This window comes from Bufo bufo, chromosome 7 (assembly GCF_905171765.1).
Source record: "Bufo bufo chromosome 7, aBufBuf1.1, whole genome shotgun sequence".
Classification (NCBI taxonomy): Eukaryota; Metazoa; Chordata; class Amphibia; order Anura; family Bufonidae; genus Bufo; species Bufo bufo.
In genome coordinates, this window is record NC_053395.1 from 145715029 (window position 1) to 145741332 (window position 26304).

The 26304-nt window shown below is 44.7% G+C and overlaps 1 protein-coding gene across 2 annotated transcripts in view; it reads left to right on the forward strand.

Annotated features, from left to right (window-relative positions):
• Positions 1-631: 631 nt before the first annotated feature.
• Positions 632-26304, forward strand: part of ICA1L (islet cell autoantigen 1 like) — a 93558-nt gene continuing 67885 nt past the window's right edge. For both annotated transcript variants that reach the window (XM_040441257.1, XM_040441258.1), the window contains exons 1-6: positions 632-700; positions 7856-7990; positions 10722-10890; positions 12918-12990; positions 13515-13638; positions 16103-16301. In XM_040441257.1, the coding sequence (XP_040297191.1) occupies positions 10729-10890; positions 12918-12990; positions 13515-13638; positions 16103-16301 (558 nt within the window). In that variant the 5' untranslated portion in view covers positions 632-700; positions 7856-7990; positions 10722-10728. The remainder of the gene's footprint in view (positions 701-7855; positions 7991-10721; positions 10891-12917; positions 12991-13514; positions 13639-16102; positions 16302-26304) is intronic.

Consider the following 26304-nt stretch of genomic DNA (forward strand, 5'->3'; position numbering starts at 1 on the left):
TGCTCAAAAAACGCAAACCAAACGAAAAAATGGAACGGAAACTGAGACAGTACTGAAACAAAAAAAGTGTAAAAACGGATCCTTTAAAACGGACCGCAAAACCATCCGGTCTTCTGCAGGAGGCCTTATAAGGATTAAAAATAAAAAAGAGATTTTCTACCACTCATCTGTTCAACTTTATTTGGCAAAATTAATTGTAATGGATCACATACCACAAAGGGTTAAGAAGGTCCTTACGGAGTATGGAGTTTAGTCAATTCACTTTGAATCTGCTAAAACCATCATAGTTCCGGACCTGACCACCAGGGGGCTGAGAGGTCCGTACCGTGTATGGAGTTTAGCCAAATCACTGTGAGCTGGCTAAACACTAGCTCTGTTCCGGACCCGTCCACTAGGGGGCTAAGAGGTCCGTACCGTGTCTGGAGTTTAGACAGCTCTTAGAGACCTGGCCATTTCCCATACTGCAAAAGGACCAGGTCTGTTTGGTGTCTGGAGTTTAGACACAACCGTTCTCGCTGCGGGCCCCATTCTGGTTGCTATGGACTACAGTTCAGACACTTCCTGTTACTGGACGGTGGCCGGGCGGGACTGGTGGCGCATGCGCACTGGGTTTCCCTGCGCTCTCCTTCATCCCGCTTGCCTGCTCTTGGACAGTGTGTCTTCTCGGAGGACCGGAGACTCCCGCCTGCAGACTCCTCCGGTAAGGTCCCTCTCGTCGTCTTTTACTGTAAACCTTTCATTGCTGGCGATGCGTTGCCATTTCCAGGGTTGGTACACGGCAAGGTTGTCATGGCAACTGCTGATGAGAGATGCAGGCTGGTGGTGATGGAGGAAGGCTTCCCTTCCCCCAGCGCAGTCATCTCTATTACCAGAGGAACAGAGCACTGGATGCATCAGCCCAGACCAGTGATTGCCAGTGTTCCCCAGTATCATCCTCATAGTGTCCTCATCAGGTTCCCAATACCACCCTGTGATGATGTGCTGCCATTATTAATTAGATCCCTACCCCTAGGTCTAAAAAGTAAAAAAAGGTAAAATATATACAATAAGATTGGAATATCTCTACCCAGGATGAAATCGCCAAAAGCTAGAGGGCTATTGCTGCAGTCAAGCAATGGTTAAACATCTCCCTAATGGAGAAGAAGGGATTATATCTGCATTGCCGCACTTTGTATCAGTGGGTTTGAAGGGTGCGCCCCTCCAGTTAGAAGGTCACTTTACATTTGTACCCAAAACCTTCCTATGCGTCACATGGATCGGTGCTGTCTGCATCCATATGTCCATTCTGCAGATTATAGAACATGTCCTGTTCTTGTCCTCCGAATACCGTCCACTGACCCATTGAAGTCAATAGGTCCATGAAAATATGTGGATAGCATACAGAGGGTATCTGTATTTTGCAGATCTGTATTTTGCAGACTGCAAGATACATATGGTCATGTGCATGAGGCCTAAAGGGGTTTCCTGGTACCCAGCGCATCCTGCAGTCCCAGCCTAATTACTCATAACACATTTGTAGGAGAAACTTTCTAATGTACTAAATGTTGGATCAGCCTCTTAGGACTTTCATGTGGCGCCCCTTTTCTGAAAATTCTTCTTTCACTGATGTCACGTCCTTTAGGCCCCTTTCACACGGGCGAGTATTCCGCGCAGATGCGATGCGGGAGGTGAACGCATTGCACCCACACTGAATACCGACCCATCCATTTCTATGGGGCTGTGCACACGAGCGGTGATTTTCACGCATCACTTTTGCAATGCGTGAAAATCGCAGCATGTTCCTCTTTGTGCGTTTTTCACGTAACGCAGGCCCCATAGAAATGAATGGGGTTGCGTGAAAATCGCAAGCATCCGCAAGCAAGTGCGGATGCGGTGCGATTTTCACGCACGGTTGCTAGGAGACGATCCTCTTGTTCGCGTAGTTCCCGGTCTCTTCTTTACTTCTTTTAATGATGAGCTGTCGGCTAAAGGACCTTTGGTGACGTCAGATCACATGCTCCAATCACATGGTCCATCACCGTGGTGATGGACGTCACCACAGGTCCTAGCCGGTAGTTCATCTTTTAAGAAGTAAAGAAGAGACCGGGAACAATTGATCACTTACTATGCATTCTGTATTCAGAATGCTATTATTTTCCCTTATAACCATGTTATAAGGGAAAATAATACAGTGAATAGACTGTCACCTAGCAACCATGCGTGAAAATCGCACCGCATCCGCACTTGCTTGCGGATGCTTGCGATTTTCACGCAACCCCATTCATTTCTATGGGGCTTGCGTTACGTGAAAAACGCACAAAGAGGAGCATGCTGCGATTTTCACGCAACGCACAAGTGATGCGTGAAAATCACCGCTCATGTGAACAGCCCCATAGAAATGAATGGGTCAGGATTCCGTGCGGATGCAATGCGTTCACCTCCCGCAATGCATCCGCGCGGAAAACTCGCTCGTGTGAAAGGGGCCTTAGCGAATGGTGCTGCGTGAAAAACGCATTGTATCCGGAAGCAAGTGCGGGTGCGATGCGTTTTTCACTGATGGTTGCTAAGAGATGTTGTTTGTAAACATTCAGTTTTTTATAACTCGCGTGAAAAACGCATCAAAACGCATTGCACCCGCGCGGAAAAAACTGAACAACTAAACGCAACCGCAGACAAAACTGACTGAACGCACTCTGAACGCATCCGGCCCCAATCCGCAACGCCCGTGTGAAACCAGCCTTAGGCCTCATGCACACGACCGTTGTGTGCATCCGTGGCCGTTGTTCCGTTTTCCGTGATTTTCTGCGGACCCGTTGACTTTAAATGGGTCCGTTGAAAACTCGGAAAATGCAATGTTGTTTATCCGCGGCCGTGATCCGTGTTTCCTGTCCGTCCAAAAAATATGACCTGTCTTATTTTTTGACGGACAACGGTTCACGGACCCATTCAAGTCAATGTGTCCGTGAAAAAAAAAACACGGATGCACACAAGATTGGCATCCGCGTCCGTGATCCGTTGGCAACTTTCACACAGACGGATCGCATAAAAGCTTTTTCAGATATGAGTTTTCACTTTGTGAAAACTCATATCCGACAGCATATTCTAACACAGAGGCGTTCCCATAATGATATAATGATGGGGACGCTTCAAGTTAGACTATGCTGAGAACTGTGTACATGACTGCCCCCTGCTGCCTGGCAGCACCCGATCTCTTACAGGGGGCTGTGATCCGCACAATTAACCCCTCAGGTGCCGCACCTTAAGGGTTAATTGTGCATATCATAGCCCCCTGTAAGAGATCAGGTGCTGCCAGGCAGGAGGGGGCAGACCCCCTCCCTCCCCAATATTATATTCATTGGTGGCCAGTGCGGCCTCCCCTCTCCCCCCCCAGTTAAAATCACGTTTCAAATCCCCCATCATTGGTGGCCAGTGCGGCCTCACCTCTCCCCCCCCCCTAGTTAAAATCACGTTTCAAATCCCCCATCATTGGTGGCCAGTGCGGCCTCACCTCTCCCCCCCCCCTAGTTAAAATCACGTTTCAAATCCCCCATCATTGGTGGCCAGTGCGGCCTCACCTCTCCCCCCCCCTAGTTAAAATCACGTTCCGAATCCCCCATCATTGGTGGCCAGTGCGGCCTCACATCTCCCCCCCCCCCAGTTAAAATCACGTTCCCCCATCATTGGTGGCAGTGGAGAGTTCCGATGGGAGTCCCAGTTTAATCGCTGGGGCTCCGATCGGTAACCATGGCAACCAGGACGCTACTGCAGTCCTTGTTGCCATGGTTACTTAGCAATTTTTAGAAGCATTATACTTACCTGCGAGCTGTGATGTCTGTGACCGGCCGGCGCTCCTCCTACTGGTAAGTGACAGGTCTGTGCTATAGGCAATGCCTCTGTGTTACAATATATAGGCAACGCCTCTGTGTTACAATATACTGTCGGATCTGAGTTTCACGATCTAACTCAAATCCGATGGTATATTCTAACATAGAGGCGTTCCCATGGTGATGGGGACGCTTCAAGTTAAAATATACCATCGGATTGGAGAAAACTCCGTTCCAATGGTATATTAATAGGGACTCCTGACTTTACATTGAAAGTCAATGCGGGACGGATCCGTTTGCAATTGCACCATATTGTGTCAACGTCAAACGGATCCGTCCCCATTGACTTGCATTGTAAATCAGGACGGATCAGTTTGGCTCCGCATGGCCAGGGGGACACCAAAACGACTTTTTTTTCATGTCCGTGGATCCTCCAAAAATCAAGGAAGACCCACGGACGAAAAAACGGTCACAGATCACGGACCTACGGATCCCCGATTTGCGGACCGTGAAAAAATACCGTCGTGTGCATGAGGCCTTACCAGGTTTCTGGCCTGGGCTATGGACAGGAGATCACTTCTGCTGTGGACGGGGTCAGAACTTTTCCTCTCCTTGGCGCGTGCACAAAGGATTCTCTTCGCCAAGATCCCGTCCAGCCCCATTCACTATAATGGGGAACGGCCGAGATCCGGCTGCTACCCGACAAATATGCTGAGGAGCAGCCGGACAAATACTGGTCATTGCAGCAGTCCGGCCGCTTCTTGCCATATTTCCCACAGCAAATGACAGAAAAACGCATCCGTTTGAATAATACAACTGACTGCATCCGTTCAGAACATATTATATTGTATTATATTGAAAATGAAGAAAGCGCGTGCAGCGGTGTTGTGTCTGGCATGGGAATGCATTCTGGAGCACTTCCTTCCGGTTTGTTCAGTTCTGTCCCGATTGACAATGAACGGGGACAAAACTGAAGCGTTGTGCTGCGGTTTTGAGTAGGGATCGACCGATATTGATTTTTTTAGAGCCGATATCGATAATTTGTGAACTTTAAGGGCCAATAGCCGATAATTTATACCGATATTTTATATCTCATAATATATATTATATTAGTTGGTAGTCACTAAGGTGGTGGAAATTTGCATTTGGCACTAGTATATTATAAATGTAAATTAAAAATTAATAAAGCCCTTAGTTGGTAGTCAATTTATAATTTACATTTATAATATGCTAGTGCCAAATGCTGATTAACACCCCATCCCCCCCTCCTCACTGACTTTATTAACCCCTATCAGACCTCAGATGAATGAAATAAAAAACTCCTCACCTCTCCTGCGCCGCGGCTCCTCTTCACCTCCGGGTCCGGCGTCTCGCTCCCCTGTGTTCTCCGGCCCGCTGTACGGGGTCAGGACAGTGCAGCGCGGGCCCCATCAAAGAAGATCAGGGAGGGTGAGTATCGGAAGAGCTTGATGCGCTTCTTCCCCGCTCCCGGCACCCGATGCCTACTAGCGTGCGCTTACATAATGGAAACGCTTACTAGTATTCGCTTTATACGCATTATCGGTATATCGGCAAGGTTAGATGCCAATACCCATAATGTACAAAATCCTGAATATCGGCCGATAAAATCGGTACTTCCGATAATCGGTCGATCCCTAGTTTTGAGAGCCTGTGCCGGATCTCAAAACCGGACAACACAAAGCTGATGAGGCTTAAAGGGACACTGACAGGCCAAAACAGCATATATAGTTAGATATATGACATTACAGGTCTTATACAGTCTTTTGAAAGCATATAAGTATCCCCCCTGTCCACCTTATAAAGAGCGAAATATAAAGTTTTATAACCTGCTTCTTCGGTCAGCAATCTGCCCAAGGGGCGGCGTTTCATGTGAAAATGCGCCCAGCCAGCCTTCCCAACTGTCGTTCTTAAGCCCCGCCCAGCTCATCATTATTCACTTCGCTGGGCGGCGGCTAGAACTCTCCCCAGTCCCGATCCTGCGCCTGCGCAATTCAATCCTCCAGGCATCGTTCATGCCCAATCTTCTGCGCCTGCGCCCCGCCGTGCCGTTAGATCGCGCCTGCGTACACACACCAGCCTGCGTCTTCGAGGCAGCTGCCTCGAAGACGCAGGCTGGTGTGTGTACGCAGGCGCGATCTAACGGCACGGCGGGGCGCAGGCGCAGAAGATTGGGCATGAACGATGCCCGGAGGATTGAATTGCGCAGGATCGGGACTGGGGAGAGTTCTAGCCGCCGCCCAGCGAAGTGAATAATGATGAGCTGGGCGGGGCTTAAGAACGACAGTTGGGAAGGCTGGCTGGGCGCATTTTCACATGAAACGCCGGCACTTGGGCAGATTGCTGACCGAAGAAGCAGGTTATAAAACTTTATATTTCGCTCTTTATAAGGTGGACAGGGGGGATACTTATATGCTTTTAAAAGACTGTATAAGACCTGTAATGTCATATATCTAACTATATATGCTGATTTGGCCTGTCAGTGTCCCTTTAAGCCTCATTTACACTTCAGTGTTTTGGTCAGTGATTGTGAGCCAAAACCAGGACTGGAGCCTCCACAGACATAAGGGAAAGATCTGCATCTGACCGACCGAAGCACTGATGTGTGAATGAGGTTTTATACTTGAACTAATTAGGGGTGGACTCTGAACTGAAATCTGCCGCAGAAATTGACCTGTTGCATATTGAAAAAGCCCCACCACAGATTATTTTCTGTGCACTGCATGTGGCTGAGATTTGTTGAAATCTTATCCATTTGCTGCTGCTGTATTCCTTTGTGGATTGTCAGTTGAAAAGTCCTTAAAGGGGTTGTCCGGGTTCAGAGCTGAACCTGGACGTACCCATAATTTCACCCAGTCAGCCCCCCTGACTTGAGTTCATGCTCCGATGCGCTCCCTTGCCCTGCGCAGGATCACACAGGGCAAGGGCTCTTTTAATTACAATAACACACTGCTGGGCAGAAGCTTCCGCCCAGCAGTGTGTTCGGTGACGTCACCGGCTCTGATGGGCGGGCTTTAGCAGCTCTAAAGCCTACCCATCACTACCGGTGATGTCACCGGGCTCACTGCTGGGCGGAAGCTTCTGCCTGGCAGCCCGAAGGAGAGCCCGGTATGTCACCAGAACTCCACAAAATTCCTTTTCCTGCGCAAACTGCTCCGATGCTCTTGTCAGGGGGGCTGCCTGGGTGAAATTCTGGGTATGTCCGGGTTCAGCTCTGAACCCGGACAACCCCTTTAAGATTTCTACTACATCTGGGAATAGCCCAGAGTCCAAGCACAAAGCCATGCGACATGTGTGGGACCCTGCATGATGGCACATCACATCCTGTCTTATGAAGCTGTAGACACTTTGGGTGGAATTCATAATCCCCCTACGCCTGTTTTTGGGATAGAAAAGTCACAAATCTGCCGGGCTTACAATTTACAAGGTTCAATGCCACTGCAACTTTTCTTGTCGATATTGGCATTTTACGCCACCCTCTGCAAAAATGTTTGGGTGTGGGGCAGAGGAGCCATGTTAATTTATGATGAGTCCTGAACCCCGTCATAAATGACATGGCTCCTCCGGCAGCGCAGGTTATGCCAAGACTGCTGCGCTGGTCTTGATGTTCGGGGCCTTTGTGCTGCCACATGGTGCCTGCGCGCTTCAGCGCTCCGGGGGGAGAATACTTCTGTAATATAGCGGGCTTTGCTTATCTAAGATTACCAATGAATGCGTGACAAAAAACCTGTATAAAATCACAAGAACACACGGAAGTACAGTATGGGCCATGGGCAGTATACTAGAATGGGGGTCCCAAGCCTACCATTCCCCCTCACTATCAGTGGTCACACAGGCACATTGAGTTCTCTTCTGTACTACACAGATTGCCCCTGCTTGTAAAGGAAGCCATTATTATGGCACTGCTCGTAGTGCAATTTCCTAATACACATAGGCTTCACTTGAGTTAGGTATCTGGATTGTAATGTATTATATAGGAGTAATGATTGAACTTTAATCTAATAGTAGCAGTTATTATTTTTTCATGTCTTCAGCTTTTTAAGGTCTGTACAGCAATAATAATTCAAGGACCAGCAAAGAACAAAGGTCATGTCAAGAAAAATATAAGTTGTCACATCCCGTGTAGCAAGACTTGGATTGCTGTGGACTTAATAAAGAACTATAATAAGGTATGCATGTATAAGGTATATTTGACTTTTTTAAAGTTTTTTTTATCTTTTTTTCCCCTATAATCTGTATTGTTAGCTCCGTATGGATGGATTGGGGAAGAAAATGTCTTGGTGCATTGGCAGTTTATAGAAAAACAGCGCCTTCTGCCACCATGTAGTCCGGCCATGATAGTGGTAAATGGAAATGTAACCTACTTATGTAACCTACTTATCAGTTGGATGGTGTTTCTCTTTACACGTGCAGCGCATAGAACATCTTGTTCCTATAGGACAGTGGTGGCGAATCTATGGCACGGGTGCCAGAGGTGGCACTCATAGCCCTCCCTGTGGGCACCCACATCCTGGAATAAGTCTGTGGTGTACCAATATGGCTTAGACTTTTCCTGCCATTCATCAGCGCAGGGCGCAGTATGAACAGCGCAGGCAGCGCACTGAATGTAGGCAGGGTATTATAGCTAAATGACTGTAGTATTCAGGGTTAATTACCGTGTCGGCACTTTGCAATAAATAAGTGGGTTTTGGATTGCAGTTTGGGCACTCGGTCTCTAAAAGGTTCGCCATCACTGCTATAGGACATCTGTCAGCAGATTTGTACCTATGACACTGGCTGACCTGTTTCATGTGCGCTTGGCAGCTGAAGACATCTGTGTTGGTCCCATGTTCATATGTGTCCACATTGCTGAGAAATATGATGTTCTAATGTATGGCAATGAGCCTCTAGGAGCAACGGGGGCGTTGCTATTACACCTGGAGGCTCCGCTCACACTGTCACTAGCAATGCTCCTTCCCAATAATTGCCCTGATGGATGGCTTGTGTAAATGGGCCTTTACCTGTTGATGACCTACACAGCTTGCTATGTACATGCTTTAGAGCAGGCTCATGTTTAAAGGCTATGCACGCCTTTGGGGGCATTTTAGATATTATTGCATTGCACTAATTTTGAGCTAAAGATCATTTTTTTAAATTGGTCTTTATTAACAATATGGCATCCTTTTTTCTGTACAGAGCTGACATGCTCTACTAGCTGCCTGTGGATTTTCTGTATTTTCCGTCATCCGAGGAGCAGACAAACTCCTTATCTCTGCTCTCTGACCTTATAAACACTTATAGCTCAGTTCTTATCTTACTGATATTAATGTGGCTTAAATAAGTGCTTATGACCTCTCAGTAGTTTAGAGATAAAAGTTATTAGATAACCGGCACAAAAGGGAAAGTACAAAAACTATTCACCCTTTGTGACAGAACGGCTCAATATTTTTAATAAAGGCCAATTGAAAATATGATTTCAAGCCAAAAATGAGTAAAATGCAGTCATAAACAAAGGTTGCCTCCAATGGTGTACATAGTCTTTAAATGCCTATGGCATAAAACTACAACCACTATGTAATGTATGTATGTATGTCTACTTCTTGTGCTATTTAACCTGTTCAGGACACAGGGAGTACCGGTACGTCCTGTGTATTTCTGATCACTGCCGCGTGGCGGGCAGTGATCGGAACAAGGTGCCTGCTCAAATCATTGAGCAGGCACCTTGGCTAAATGCGAGGGGGGGTCCCGTGACCACATATGGGGTGTTTCTGTAAACTACAGAATCAGGGCCATAAATATTGAGTTTTGTTTGGCTGTTAACCCTTGCTTTGTAACTGGAAAAAAAATATTAAAATGGAAAATCTGCCAAAAATTTGAAATTTTGAAATTGTATCTCTATTTTCCATTAATTCTTGTGGAACACCTAAAGGGTTAACAACGTTTGTAAAATCAGTTTTGAATACCTTGAGGGGTGTAGTTTCTTAGATGGGGTCACTTTTATGGAGTTTCTACTCTAGGAGTGCATCAGGGGGGCTTCAAATGGGACATGGTGTAAAAAAAAAACAGTCCAGCAAAATCTGCCTTCCAAAAACCGTAGATTCTAGAATGGGGTCATTTTTGGGTGGTTTCTATTATGTAAGCCTCACAAAGTAACTTCAGACCTGAACTGGTCCTTAAAAAGTTGGTTTTTGAAAATTTCTGAGAAGCCTTGTAACGTCCCCCGAAAATAAAATGTCATTCCCAAAATGATCCAAACATGAAGTAGACATATGGGGAATGTAAAGTAAGAGCTATTTTTGTAGGTATTACTATGTGTTATAGAAGTAGAGAAATTGAAACTTTGCAAATTTTCCCAAATTTTTGGCAAATTTGGTATTTTTTTTAATAAATAAAAATTTATTTTTTTGACTTCATTTTACCAGTGTCATGAAGTACAATATGTGACGAAAAAACAATCTCAGAATGGCCTGGATAAGTCAAAGCGTTTTAAAGTTATCACCGCAAAAAATGGCCTGGTCCTTAAGGTGAAATATGGCCTGGTCCTTAAGGGGTTAATAGCATGAGCTTATCAGGTAACTCTGTAGAGGCTTGTAATAATAGATCCTGTTTCACAGCCCTAAGTTCTTCTTCTTCTAAACCTAGCAGATATAATTCCTTGTGTCTATCTACCAGGTTATAGCTTGCTATCATACACCTTTCCGAGAGCTTATTGTGGCCCTCATCAAATTGCATTAAACCATAAACTGTTTAAATGTTTTATTTATTGGCTTCAGACCACAATCTGCTACTTGATGAGGTTTTTATTTATTCATAAAGGTTACTTCAGAAAGACAGAAGTGAATGCAAGGTTCAGTGGTCTGGTGTAAGCAGACAGAGATGCCCCGGGGAGGACAATATAATTCACTCTCTGATTCCTTGCAGCTTTTCCATGTACAGCAACGGGCAGCTATGGGCAGGAGAAGACCGATCGATGGTCAGCCGCATGCAGAAGAAGTTTTGGGAAACTAAACAAGTGTTAATTAAGGTTACGGGGAAGAAGGAGGATGAACATGTGGTTGCGTCAGATGCTGAGCTGGATGTCAAACTTGAGGTACAGGAATTGTAACGTTGTTTTCCATAAGTCAGTCAGTAGGACCACAGTGCTTACAGGACTGAGCCCAAAACGGATGGGGACAAGCAATGGCTTCAGATTCATTGTTTCTGGGCACTCTGTTCACATAGTACTGCTGCCCAGAAACAATGATTTAATGTGCTGTATAAAACATCATGTCAGCCGATTAATGAGCGTTTTGCTCTCTCATCAGGGGATCTGCGGCACATTTACACCGGACTATTATCGGGAATGAGCTTTCCTAGTAACATTTATTCCTAAAACTCTGCTCAACAATCGCACATCTTGTTGTTTGAAAAGCGTAAGCGTCTGTTTTAATGACCCTGCAATGATTTTAAGAATGTGGCAGGGAAGGATTAAGATTTTTAAGATGTGCTGGAGATTTTTTTTCCCGGATGTTACTTCTTTGAAGCAGATTTTACCTGCGTTCCCTAATTAAAATCAATGGGGAAGGGATAAAATAGCTAGTCTTTTTTGTGCACGTTTTTGGGAGCACAAAAAGTGCCCTGCTCACAGAGGCAGACCAGCCTACGGATATGCCACTGTTTTTTGCACGGTGGATTTTTGCCTTGGGCCTAAAGTTATAAACTGTGGCGCATTTTTCTTAAGTCTGGCTTTTTAGACGTCGGTCTTAATAAAGCCCTAAACAGGCGGTGGATCCTCCGCAGTTATGAAGAGGGACGGGCCTCTCCATAACTTCAGCGCATCCAGCGCCAGTTCTAAATGTAAGACGGCTTCCGAGCTGTGTTACATTTAGACCATTTTGTACACCTAAAGCAGGCATAGGAAATGGTGAATGAGACAAGCCTGCCGGCCCACCCTCTTCCCCTCTAATGCCACACCCACAATTTTAGACTAACCATTGCGCCGCTATCTGCAGCATAGTAAATGACCCCCTGTGTGTGCATGTCCAGTGACATGGAGAATACAGTAGCTCTTCTCCAAGAGAAACAGATCTGTCTCCCTAGTGCCACCTAGTGGAAGTAGCTACCCTGTAGTCAATGTTTACCATGTAATGCTTGTGCTCTCAAAGAGCAGAGAAAGTTCTCTTCCTTAGATATAACACATGATTATATCTGTAAATCTTTCCCGTCCTGCTTCTCTTTATAGTGAATTGTCAGCTCTTCTGGCTGCCAAATAGTGAAGCTCATTAAAAATAAGAAATGCTGATAGAATTTCTATTTTTGCCCTCCTCACCTTCCAAAAAAATGAGATAAAAAGCCAGATGTACTCCCAAATCGTGCCAATAAAAACTATAGCTTGTTCAGCAAAAAATAAGCCCTCACACAGCAAAGTCAACACAAAAAGTTATGGCTCTTAAAAACCATTTCAGCAAATTCCATGTTAGAAAGATGTCGCTCCTTCCCTTCTGAGCCCTGGTGTATCCCCAAACAGCAGTGTACGACCACAAATGGGGTGTTACTGTATTCAGGAGAAAATGGGTAGCAAATTGTGGAGTGATTTTCTCCTGTTATCCCTTGTGAAAAAGAGAGCTTGGACTTAAAGCACCATTTTCTTGTAAAATAGAAATTTCATTTTTCATTTTCACAGAACAAAAGTTATACATTCTATGAAATCCCTGTTGGGTCAAAGTGCTTACTGCACCCCTTAAAATTCCTTGGGTGGTGTCGTTTCCAAAATGTGGTCACTTTTTAGGGGTTTCCACTGTCAGGGTACCTCAGGGTCTCCTCAAATGCAACATGGTGCCCAAAAACCATTCTACCCTCCAAAAACTATATGGTGTTCCCTGCCTTCTTAGCGCTGCCGTGTGTCCATACAGCGGTTTACAACCACATATGTAAACTGCAGAATTAGGGAAATAAATATTGAGGTTTGTTTTGCTGTTAATCCTTGATGTTACTAGAAAAATTTATTAAAATAGAAAAGCTCCATTGCTCCATTTTGCTTTAATTCCTGTGGAATTACTGTAACTGCAATGAGAATCTATACAATAAAACCCAAATAATGGTGCATTGTATATTTCTGATCTTCTCTATAATCTCCAGATATTTCATTCAATTCAAACAACAGGATCCGAACTGCTTAAAATTATTGAAAAATATCATCAAGCTCTCAATGGTATGTATATACAAATCACATTACATATGACTAATACAATGTATTTATAATAGATGAGTTCATATTGTAATCAGAGGGAAGTATATCATATGCAGACCTCACTTAACATATGGGTGTAACTAGTCATCTTTTGGGTAGGTTCAAACAGAGGATTCTGGACGCGGGTTTCAGCATCGGGCCGAATCTGCACTGAAACCGCCTCCCATTGTTAATTTTGGTGAGGTTTTCTTGCTCTTTGGTTTTCATGACCGCGCCAAGAATGTACAGTACCGTTCTTAGCGCGATTACCGCACTGACCTCTTGCAAAGCTACAGCGGGAGCATGCTGGCGGTTTAGCTTCATTCAGTGGAGCTAAACCTAGAGCGGGTCTGCATGAAAACCCATGGCAGAAGCCGCAGCGCAGTGCAGCGGTCTCTGCCGTGGAATACACGGAGGGTTTTGTTGCGTACAAAATCCTTAGTGTGAACCTACCCTTTATGTTTCTTGAAAGTTCAGAAAACAATATTTTATACTCTCTCCCCTAGCCCTGTCCCTGGAAGAAAATGACTTTGGCTTGCACTTGAAAGTACATGCTCAGCAAAACAGCACAAGAGCTGGGAAAATGATGAAAGTCACTGGCAATGCGTTGTGCTCATCTGCTGGCCAGAGGTATGCCATTACTTTTATTTTTTCTTTCAGAATACTTTAGACGTTAAACTTTGCAAATTTTATTTATTTATTATATATGACTAAATGGCCACTTTATTAGAGACACCTGCGTATTGCATTATGCATTTTTGCCGACCCATAGACTTCAATGGTGCCACTTCCCGATTTTCACTGACAAGTATAGGACATGTTTTATTTGTTTTGCGGGGCCGTGGAATGAGAGAAAAGATGCGGACAGCACACGGACTGATGTCCGCATTTTTTGGGGCCCCATAGAAGTGAATGGGTCCGCATCTAATCTGCAAAATTGTGGATCAGATGTGGAAAGCAACATACAGCCACCTGAATGAGCCCTAATAAGAAAGGTGTGATCAAGGAAAATATATCACTGCACTTCATTCATCTACTGCTTTCAAGTCACCAGTCGGCCTGTCCGGGACCCGAACGGCCATGCAGCAAGCTATATACCTTTTTCATATGGTCCTCCCGATGGGCGCTTCTCTTCCCTTTTCTTGCAGCCTGTTTCTTTTGTTATTATCACCTTTTATATCTGACATGTCCTGTATTCATGATTGTATATGGTGAATATAATAAAATGTGTTACATAGATACAAAGCTCAGCGGACAGTATCACACAGGACAGTATTAGATACACAACTCAGCAGACAGTATCACAAAGGACAGGATTAGATACACAGTTCAGCAGACAGTATCACACATGACAGGATGAGATACACAACTCTGCAGACAGTATCACACAGGACAGTGTTAGCTACACAACTCTGCAGACAGTATCATACATGACAGGATGAGATACACAACTCAGCAGACAGTATCACACAGGACAGTGTTAGCTACACAACTCAGCAGACAGTATCATACATGACAGGATGAGATACAAAACTCAGTGGACATTATCACACAGAATAGGGTTAGATACAGCAGTTCAGCAGACAGTATCACACATGATAGGATGAGATGCAGCAACTAAGCCGACAGTATCAGACGTAAAGGATTAGATACACAGCTCAGGAGACAGTATTACATGTGATATGATTAGATATAGCAACCAAGAAGACATCACACATAATAGGATTAGATACACAGCTCAGTACATGACATGATGAGATATACATCTCAGCATACAGTATCACACAGGATAGGATTAGACAGAGCAGTAAGCAAATAGTATCACACATGATAGGATTAGATACATGAGACAGCAGACAGTATAATACAATGTTGGATTAGATACAGCAGCTCATTAGACAGTATCACACATGATATAAATAGATACAAAGCTCAGCAGACAGTATCAAACATGATAGGATTAGATACACAGCTCAGCAGACAGTATTACACAGGATAGGATTAGATACACAGCTCAGCAGACAGTATCACACAGGATAGGATTAGTTGCATGAGACGGCAGACAGTATCAAACATGATACGATTAGATACAGCAACTTGGCAGACGGTATCACACACGATAGTATTAGATACAAGGCTAAGTGACCCAATGTACAGGACTTAGCTAGTAACACAATGCACAAACTGAATACATTATTAAATAGATTTTTAGACCTGATAAGGCTGGTGTACTTACTTTAGAAATCCATTAAAAAAAATGTAGTTACTGATATTAAAATGAGTATTTTATACGTCCATCCAAATGAAGAAGCTCTAATGTTCAAAAAAGATTACCGTATTCTAACATGGGTTTTTAAAGGAGTTTTCCAAGTATTTTTTCCTCTGGAGAGGTCATCAGTATCTGATTGATGGGTGTCCACCACCCGGGACACCCACCTATCAGCTGTTTGAGAAGGAAGTTGTGCTCGCAGTAGCAGTACGGCCTTATCCAGCTTTTCCTAGGCCGTGTGACATTACATTCTTCAGTCACATGACCTACGCACAGCTCCGACCCATTGAAGTGACTGGGGCTAGGATAGGGGCTGTGATACCAAGCACAGCCTCTATACAATGTATGGTTCTGTGCTTGATAAGCAGGGAGAAGGCTGCGCCAGTGCCTTCCCAGGTATCGGACCTCCACCGATCTGATGCTGAAGACTTATCCAGAGAATAGGTCATCAGTAAAAAAAAACACTTTACAGTAAGCACACGAGCCTCATCAGTTCTAAAAGATCAATTTTTTTAATGGGTTATTCTCATCTCAACCTTTCATGGCTTAAATTGGAATATCCCTTGTAGGCAGCAACCAGGTGTTTGGCAGAGTAATGGAAACAGTCAGGCAAACTCCCATAGCAGTGAATGTACCACAGCAAGTAACACTATTTCCGTAACTCAGGAGTTCACTTCTATGCGAGTTACGGAAACAGTTTGTGTAACTTCGCCCACCCTGGCCACTGCTTAGGAGGGTTATTCTGGTCTCCGCCATGAACAGCTGAGATGGGAGTATTGTTTTAAGCTCATGTCATCTTTGGCATTCCATTTTGTGCATTTTCAGGTTAGGCCTGTGTGCTCCGCTTTCACGGCTTCAGCAAGAAATGGCCACTTTTACTAACCGAGCAGTCTCGGATACCTTACTGACCATCAACCAAATGGAAAAGGCACGGACCGAATACAGAGGAGCCCTGTTATGGATGAAAGACGTCTCCCAAGAGCTAGACCCTGACACCTATAAGCAGATGGAGAAATTCAGAAAGGTCAGAAAAGCAGGAAAGCATTACATCAGGAATGCAAACAAAATGATCACCCAAATTGTAATCAGTTTTTATATAAAATACTCCATTTTGTTGTCAGTGGGGCACATTTACTAATCCTGTCTGTTAGAAATTCTAACTGTCAAACTGGTTAATCAATTTTTTCACCATTTATTGGTTGGCTTACTTTGCAACAGAATTTCGTGTAAAAAATTTTGCACAAAATGGTGCATCTTAAGGCTACTTTCACACTGGCGTTTCTGGGTCCGCCTGTGAGATCCGGTTCAGGGCTCTCACAAGCGGCCCAAAACGGATCAGTTCAGCTCCAATGCATTCTGAAAGGATAAGGATCCGTTCAGAATGCATCCGTTTGGCTCCGTTGTGCCTGTATTCCGCTCTGGAGGCAGACACCAAAACACTGCTTGGAGAGTTTTGATGGCCGCCTGACGATACAGAGCCAAACGGATCCGTCCTGACTTACAATGTAAGTCAATGAGGACGGATCCGTTTTCACTGACACAATATGGTGCAATTGAAAATGGATCCGTCCCCCATTGACTTTCAGTGTAAGTCAGGACGGATCCGTTTTGACTTGGACTTTTTTTTGAAAGAATGATGCAAACGGATCCGTTCTGAACGGATACAAGCGTTTGCATTATCAGTGCGGATCCGTCTGTGCAGATACAAGACGGATCCACACCGAACTCAGGTGTGAAAGTAGCTTAAGTCATACCCCTTTACCCTGAAGCAATGGCCCCTGGATGGATGAGACATTGCATTATTCTTTTTGGTTTACTTTATTTATAAATATGTCTAAAATGAGTTGCGCCACAAATGCACCAAATTTTGGCACAAATTACGCCAGAATTTAGGCACAACCACAATGGGGAGGGGGGGGGGGGCAGTTTTCTTTGGTGTTAAAAAAAAAAAGTGATTGCACTTAATAGCATAGGTAGGGATAATGACAGTACTTCAGACTGTATACAATTTACCGTCGCATGCAACCAAAGCACATGCAATACAGTTGTAAAGCACCACCTTAGGGATCTGCACCACTGTCACCTTCACATTATAGGTGCTACTGCTTGGAGATGCTTGATTATAAAGTGTGGCTTTTCCAGTCCTGGTTTCCTGCTTTCTGCATCTGCTTAGTATGTTGTCATTTCTGCCACTGCTTCCTATTTATGCTGGCTTCTTAGTTTCACAGTTACAGGTTATTGTTCTTGTAGTCTCTAATATAACGAATTACATGTGCCACTGGTTGTGCTTCTTCTTCGTATACCAAAGTAGGATTGCAATACCAGGTATTTTTGCACCTAAGGCTACTTTCACACTTGCGTTAATATTTTCCGGTATTGAGATCCGTCATAGGTTCTCCATACTGGGAAAATACACTTCCGTTTTGTCCCAATTCATTGTCAATAGGGACAAAACGTAACTAAACAGACCGGAGTGCACCAGAATGCATTCCGTTCTGTTCTTATAACGGATGCAGATGGCTTTATTATCAGTAACGGAAGAGATTTTGCTGAACCCTGCCGGATCCATCAAAAATGTTAGTGTGAAAGTAGCCGTAATCTTTAGGATGTGTTTACAATTTATTGGTTTTGTCCAGATTTTACACATTAAAAGGGCTGATCACCCCTGGGGGCCTTTTAGGCAGAACCCCCTGTGGAAGGAATCCTACGTACCTGATCTCTGTCACTGGGTTGCAGCTCCTTCGCTCCCCTGCTACGGCTGCAGATCTCCAGTCTCCCCACATCAACATCCGGCTGCAGTAGTGACGTTTCCCCCCATGTGCCATGCCACTGGGTCATATGACGCATGGAGAATACATCACTGCAGATCTGCAGCCCTGGCGAAGGAGCTGGAACCCAGAGACGGGGATCAGGTACGTATGATTATGTCCACAAGTCCAGCCACGCTGGGGGCGGTCTGCCCAAAAGGTACGCAGGGGGCGAACAACCCCTTTAAAAGGGTTATCCCATGAACTGCATTTATCACCTACCCACAGCATAGGTGCTAAATGTATGATTGCTGGGGGTCCAACCTGCGCAGTTCCGAGAACGGGGGTCCTCAATAGGCAGATAGGTAATAAATGCGGTTTGTGGGATAACTCCTTTAATCTACTGTACATAGAATCTGCAGTTACTGCACCAGTAATGGATATGAATGGAGCATAATAAATATATTAATACCAGGAAAAAAATCAGTAATTGTTGCTGCATCTTTATTATTCTTGAGAATTTCATTCCAAATTAGCATGCAAGTCTGTGTTAGAAATCCTGGATTTAAGCAACTAAAAATAAACAGCAGATTTGCTTTTGTGAATAGGGCCTGATAGTTGTAGTTATCAATGCACTTAAAGGGAACCTCCAGTTATAAACACTTTTTCATAAATGAACAGTACAGGTGACCATAATAAACTTTGTAATATATGTTATTAACCCCTTCCCAATTTGTGGCGTATATGTATGGCGGCATTCGGATCTTTAAAGATGGTGCCCGCTCCTCTCTGTTTAACACAGCAGACACCCGTGGCTAATTTGTGCAACAGGCGATAATGCAGAGTGTCGGTATATAACCTCTCAGATACTGTGATCAGTTGCGACTACAGCATCTAAAGCGCTCCTCGGCCTGAACAGCTCCCCGACCCTGCGGTAGAACTGGTTGTTCTTTGTGATAGCCTTGGTCCCACTAAAGGATCCAAGGCTGCCACAACAGAAGATCCTATGGAGGACTGCAGGTGGCAGGGCTCCATAGGAACAGAGCTCGACTACCATTAGCGGTTATGGTAATTCATTGCAGTCTGTGGGACAAGTGATCAAACAATTGCTTGTGTAAAAACACAGTACAATTGACTATAATAAACTTTGTAATATATCTTATTAACCCCTTCCCAATCTGTTTTGTATATGTATGCCGCAAGTGATCTAACAATTGCTTGTGTAAAAATTTAAAAAGTGTTTTTAGAAATATTTAAAAAAATATAAAAATTTACTCCCCTTTCCCCATAATAAAAATAAATAATAAAAAATAAAGATTATTTGCACTGCCGTGTCCCAAAATGCCTGTACTATTAAAATATAAATGTATTTATCCCCTACATTGAACAAAAAATCAAAAAGGCTGATTCACCATTTTTTTGTCTCTTCAACTCCCCCAAAAAATGTAATAAAAAGTGATCAAAAAGTCATACACACTCCAAAATGGTATCAATAAAAAGTACAGATCTCCCGTAAAAAATGAGCTCCCACATAACTTCATAGACATAACTATAAGTAAGGTATGTGGGTCAGAATATGTAGCAATGCAAAGAGAATTTTTTTTTTTTTTACAAAGTTTTATTTTTTTTCAGTATTAAAACACAAGAAAAACTATATACCGGTAAATGTGAAATAACGCTATAATTGTACTGACACTGAGAATGAAGGTAACGGGTTAGTTTTACTTCGTAGTAAATGCTGTAAAAATGAAATCCATAGAATTGCGTTTTATTTTTCCAATTTTATCCCATTTGGATTTTTTTTCAGCTTCCCATTACATCGTATGCAATAGTAAATGGTGCCATTAAAAAACGCAACTTGTCTTGCAAAAAACAAGCCTCATATGGCTATGTGAACTGAAAAGTAAAAAAGTTGTGGCTAAACTCAAAATTCCAGGGTCTTGAAAGGGTTAAAGAATTATGCTTTCTCCAATGGTCTCTCCATCTCCTGCCTAATGCACAAAGGTTTATGGAGAGAGGAGGAGCGATGAGGAGGCTGCTGCCAGCTAGTAAGTGATTTATGACCTCGCTCTGAACAGTGGTAAAGCCTTAAGGGTGTATTAGACTGGCAGATAGTCTGCCAGATCATCGCTAACAAGCGTCCTCGTTAGCGATGTTATGGCAGTGCAATACTGCCGCAGATTACTCATTCATCGGGCAATCCAAATCTTTCAACAGGATCAAAAAGCATCGTTTGCTGGTAGCGGATTGTGCTGTGTAATTGCATGATTTTCCTAGTTTATGACGTAAAGTCATGATTTTATTAAGGACACGGAGGCGAGTATTGCATTCTCTTTCTTTACTGAAATTTATCATAGCAGCACAGAAAAAAGAGAAAAAACCTTTACCACACAGGGTAACTATGGCAACAAGCCCCCCCTAACCCAGTATAAGAGTCCTGGTATCAAACAACTCCTCCTCTTTCTTTGACGAAGCGACATCCTGAGAAACCGTGATGACAACAGGACCGAATCCAATCACGAAGAATCCCATCCGAAAGCATCCCACCGGGATGATTGTATAAACAAGGCAACAGAGCCAAACTTGACCTCAGGCACCAAGGACGACAGTGCTATTATCCTAAGGAAAAAACAGACAAGAGAACATAGATAATGTAAGATCAATGCAAGTCAAACGTACTGCATAGCAAGAAGAACAGATCAATACTGCACTAAAGCAGAATCATATATATCAATAAATATTAAGAAAAATGATGCACGATAGAGCATAATAGTAATAACAAGAATATCATAATAATAATAATAATAATAATAATAAAATACCATAAAATAGACAATAAGGGTGGGTTAATATAATATGGGTGGGGCAATACTCGCCTCCGTGTCCTTAATAAAATCATGACTTTACGTCATAAACTAGGAAAATCATGCAATTTTATTACATGACACGGAGGCTCCTATTGCAAGTTTAAAGTTGTTGAATAACAGAAGAAAAAACATGAGTGGATGGACGGAAATAAAACTCACGAAATGTGGACACACGAGACCAGTTAGCCACACGAAGAATATCCTCCAACCGGGCACCAGCGACCGCCATCGATGTAGAAGCAGCGCCTCTAGTGGAATGAGCCGTGAACACAGAAGTATCGACTCCAGCTAAGGACATAACCCACTTAACCCATCTGGATAAGGTAACACAAGTGACTGGAGCAAATGGACGCCGATATGACAGAAACAATTCCGGAGCTGCCGAAGAACGATGAGGCAACGTGCGGGCCTCATATATCTGAAGGCATGCAACTGGACAAAGGGCAGGAACCTCGGGAAAGCTAGGGTAAGAAACAGATCTAATGTTGGTCTTGGTACGCCGAGAAATGTTAAAAACAACACCCTCTGGCGTAAAAGACCTAGCATCATAATCCAATGCCCTGACATCGGAAACCCGTTTACATGAAATCAAACAAAACAAAGTGACTAATTTCGCAGACAATTGCCGCAAGGATAGCTGTTCATTAGAGGGCCAGGAAGAAAAAAGGGAAAGAACCAAGGAAACGTCCCAGGTACAAGAAAAACGAGGGCGAGGAGGACGTGAAAGACGGGAACCCCTAAGAAGTCGACAGACTAAGGGGTGTTGCCCAGCCGGGCGACCCTCAAAGCCTGAATGATAAGCAGAAATGGAAGAACGGAACAAATTAATTGTTCGGTAAGCTTTACCTGACTCAAACAGAGAGGTGAGGAATTTCAAGATCTCCGTTACAGGGGCTGATACGGGATCCAAGTTCCCTGCCAGGCACCAGTCAGTCCAAGATCGCCAGGCAGCACGGTAGGATCTTCTAGTCCCCGGGGCCCATGCGTTCTCCAGAAGACAAAAACACAGAAATGAAGTGGCAATTCTGGAGGAGCTGCTCAGCCCCTGACACTGTGGCGTGTCTTTTATTGGGGGAGCAGCCCCACCGCATGTGGACCGCAATAATCGACTAACCCCAGCAAAATATGCATACAATGGAGGACGTCATACAATGGAGGCCTGGCCTCATTCACATTGTACTACCACAGTATTCATGCTGGGCCTTTGTGTGGAGGCTTGGCTGTGGGCTGAATTATATCACCCCCAGACCATGTTCACACCATAGTTAGAGTAGCGGCTAGGACCCTTTGCCATGCTGAGTGACCGTGACGTGGTGCATTGATGGGCTCCGATATCTTCCTGACTGGAACATATTGGCGAAAGTCTCAGCTTTTAATACCTGCATGTATGACTTCCCAGTATAGTCAGTAGCATTTCTGTTTGGTGCATTTCCTCTCTGTGTTTCATATGTTTATTTGCTACATTCTGTGTAGTTTGCTCTTGTGGTGCATGTGGACCGCGTCGACGTCCTCCATTGTATGCATATTTTGCTGGGGTTAGTCGATTATTGCGGTCCACATGCGGTGGGGCTGCTCCCCCAATAAAAGACACGCCACAGTGTCAGGGGCTGAGCAGCTCCTCCAGAATTGCCACTTCATTTCTGTGTTTTTGTCTTGTTAGATTTGAGTGTGTTTGGACACTCTGTTGCACCTGGTAACTTCCATCACATGGTCTGGCATAGGTGTGGCTCACGGCCTGGCCTCATTCACATTGTACTACCACAGTATTCATGCTGGGCCTTTGTGTGGAGGCTTGGCTGTGGGCTGAATTATATCACCCCCAGACCATGTTCACACCATAGTTAGAGTAGCGGCTAGGACCCTTTGCCATGCTGAGTGACCGTGACGTGGTGCATTGATGGGCTCCGATATCTTCCTGACTGGAACATATTGGCGAAAGTCTCAGCTTTTAATACCTGCATGTATGACTTCCCAGTATAGTCAGTAGCATTTCTGTTTGGTGCATTTCCTCTCTGTGTTTCATATGTTTATTTGCTACATTCTGTGTAGTTTGCTCTTGTGGTGCATGTGGACCGCGTCGACGTCCTCCATTGTATGCATATTTTGCTGGGGTTAGTCGATTATTGCGGTCCACATGCGGTGGGGCTGCTCCCCCAATAAAAGACACGCCACAGTGTCAGGGGCTGAGCAGCTCCTCCAGAATTGCCACTTCATTTCTGTGTTTTTGTCTTGTTAGATTTGAGTGTGTTTGGACACTCTGTTGCACCTGGTAACTTCCATCACATGGTCTGGCATAGGTGTGGCTCACGGCCTGGCCTCATTCACATTGTACTACCACAGTATTCATGCTGGGCCTTTGTGTGGAGGCTTGGCTGTGGGCTGAATTATATCACCCCCAGACCATGTTCACACCATAGTTAGAGTAGCGGCTAGGACCCTTTGCCATGCTGAGTGACCGTGACGTGGTGCATTGATGGGCTCCGATATCTTCCTGACTGGAACATATTGGCGAAAGTCTCAGCTTTTAATACCTGCATGTATGACTTCCCAGTATAGTCAGTAGCATTTCTGTTTGGTGCATTTCCTCTCTGTGTTTCATATGTTTATTTGCTACATTCTGTGTAGTTTGCTCTTGTGGTGCATGTGGACCGCGTCGACGTCCTCCATTGTATGCATATTTTGCTGGGGTTAGTCGATTATTGCGGTCCACATGCGGTGGGGCTGCTCCCCCAATAAAAGACACGCCACAGTGTCAGGGGCTGAGCAGCTCCTCCAGAATTGCCACTTCATTTCTGTGTTTTTGTCTTGTTAGATTTGAGTGTGTTTGGACACTCTGTTGCACCTGGTAACTTCCATCACATGGTCTGGCATAGGTGTGGCTCACGGCCTGGCCTCATTCACATTGTACTACCACAGTATTCATGCTGGGCCTTTGTGTGGAGGCTTGGCTGTGGGCTGAATTATATCACCCCCAGACCATGTTCACACCATAGTTAGAGTAGCGGCTAGGACCCTTTGCCATGCTGAGTGACCGTGACGTGGTGCATTGATGGGCTCCGATATCTTCCTGACTGGAACATATTGGCGAAAGTCTCAGCTTTTAATACCTGCATGTATGACTTCCCAGTATAGTCAGTAGCATTTCTGTTTGGTGCATTTCCTCTCTGTGTTTCATATGTTTATTTGCTACATTCTGTGTAGTTTGCTCTTGTGGTGCATGTGGACCGCGTCGACGTCCTCCATTGTATGCATATTTTGCTGGGGTTAGTCGATTATTGCGGTCCACATGCGGTGGGGCTGCTCCCCCAATAAAAGACACGCCACAGTGTCAGGGGCTGAGCAGCTCCTCCAGAATTGCCACTTCATTTCTGTGTTTTTGTCTTGTTAGATTTGAGTGTGTTTGGACACTCTGTTGCACCTGGTAACTTCCATCACATGGTCTGGCATAGGTGTGGCTCACGGCCTGGCCTCATTCACATTGTACTACCACAGTATTCATGCTGGGCCTTTGTGTGGAGGCTTGGCTGTGGGCTGAATTATATCACCCCCAGACCATGTTCACACCATAGTTAGAGTAGCGGCTAGGACCCTTTGCCATGCTGAGTGACCGTGACGTGGTGCATTGATGGGCTCCGATATCTTCCTGACTGGAACATATTGGCGAAAGTCTCAGCTTTTAATACCTGCATGTATGACTTCCCAGTATAGTCAGTAGCATTTCTGTTTGGTGCATTTCCTCTCTGTGTTTCATATGTTTATTTGCTACATTCTGTGTAGTTTGCTCTTGTGGTGCATGTGGACCGCGTCGACGTCCTCCATTGTATGCATATTTTGCTGGGGTTAGTCGATTATTGCGGTCCACATGCGGTGGGGCTGCTCCCCCAATAAAAGACACGCCACAGTGTCAGGGGCTGAGCAGCTCCTCCAGAATTGCCACTTCATTTCTGTGTTTTTGTCTTGTTAGATTTGAGTGTGTTTGGACACTCTGTTGCACCTGGTAACTTCCATCACATGGTCTGGCATAGGTGTGGCTCACGGCCTGGCCTCATTCACATTGTACTACCACAGTATTCATGCTGGGCCTTTGTGTGGAGGCTTGGCTGTGGGCTGAATTATATCACCCCCAGACCATGTTCACACCATAGTTAGAGTAGCGGCTAGGACCCTTTGCCATGCTGAGTGACCGTGACGTGGTGCATTGATGGGCTCCGATATCTTCCTGACTGGAACATATTGGCGAAAGTCTCAGCTTTTAATACCTGCATGTATGACTTCCCAGTATAGTCAGTAGCATTTCTGTTTGGTGCATTTCCTCTCTGTGTTTCATATGTTTATTTGCTACATTCTGTGTAGTTTGCTCTTGTGGTGCATGTGGACCGCGTCGACGTCCTCCATTGTATGCATATTTTGCTGGGGTTAGTCGATTATTGCGGTCCACATGCGGTGGGGCTGCTCCCCCAATAAAAGACACGCCACAGTGTCAGGGGCTGAGCAGCTCCTCCAGAATTGCCACTTCATTTCTGTGTTTTTGTCTTGTTAGATTTGAGTGTGTTTGGACACTCTGTTGCACCTGGTAACTTCCATCACATGGTCTGGCATAGGTGTGGCTCACGGCCTGGCCTCATTCACATTGTACTACCACAGTATTCATGCTGGGCCTTTGTGTGGAGGCTTGGCTGTGGGCTGAATTATATCACCCCCAGACCATGTTCACACCATAGTTAGAGTAGCGGCTAGGACCCTTTGCCATGCTGAGTGACCGTGACGTGGTGCATTGATGGGCTCCGATATCTTCCTGACTGGAACATATTGGCGAAAGTCTCAGCTTTTAATACCTGCATGTATGACTTCCCAGTATAGTCAGTAGCATTTCTGTTTGGTGCATTTCCTCTCTGTGTTTCATATGTTTATTTGCTACATTCTGTGTAGTTTGCTCTTGTGGTGCATGTGGACCGCGTCGACGTCCTCCATTGTATGCATATTTTGCTGGGGTTAGTCGATTATTGCGGTCCACATGCGGTGGGGCTGCTCCCCCAATAAAAGACACGCCACAGTGTCAGGGGCTGAGCAGCTCCTCCAGAATTGCCACTTCATTTCTGTGTTTTTGTCTTGTTAGATTTGAGTGTGTTTGGACACTCTGTTGCACCTGGTAACTTCCATCACATGGTCTGGCATAGGTGTGGCTCACGGCCTGGCCTCATTCACATTGTACTACCACAGTATTCATGCTGGGCCTTTGTGTGGAGGCTTGGCTGTGGGCTGAATTATATCACCCCCAGACCATGTTCACACCATAGTTAGAGTAGCGGCTAGGACCCTTTGCCATGCTGAGTGACCGTGACGTGGTGCATTGATGGGCTCCGATATCTTCCTGACTGGAACATATTGGCGAAAGTCTCAGCTTTTAATACCT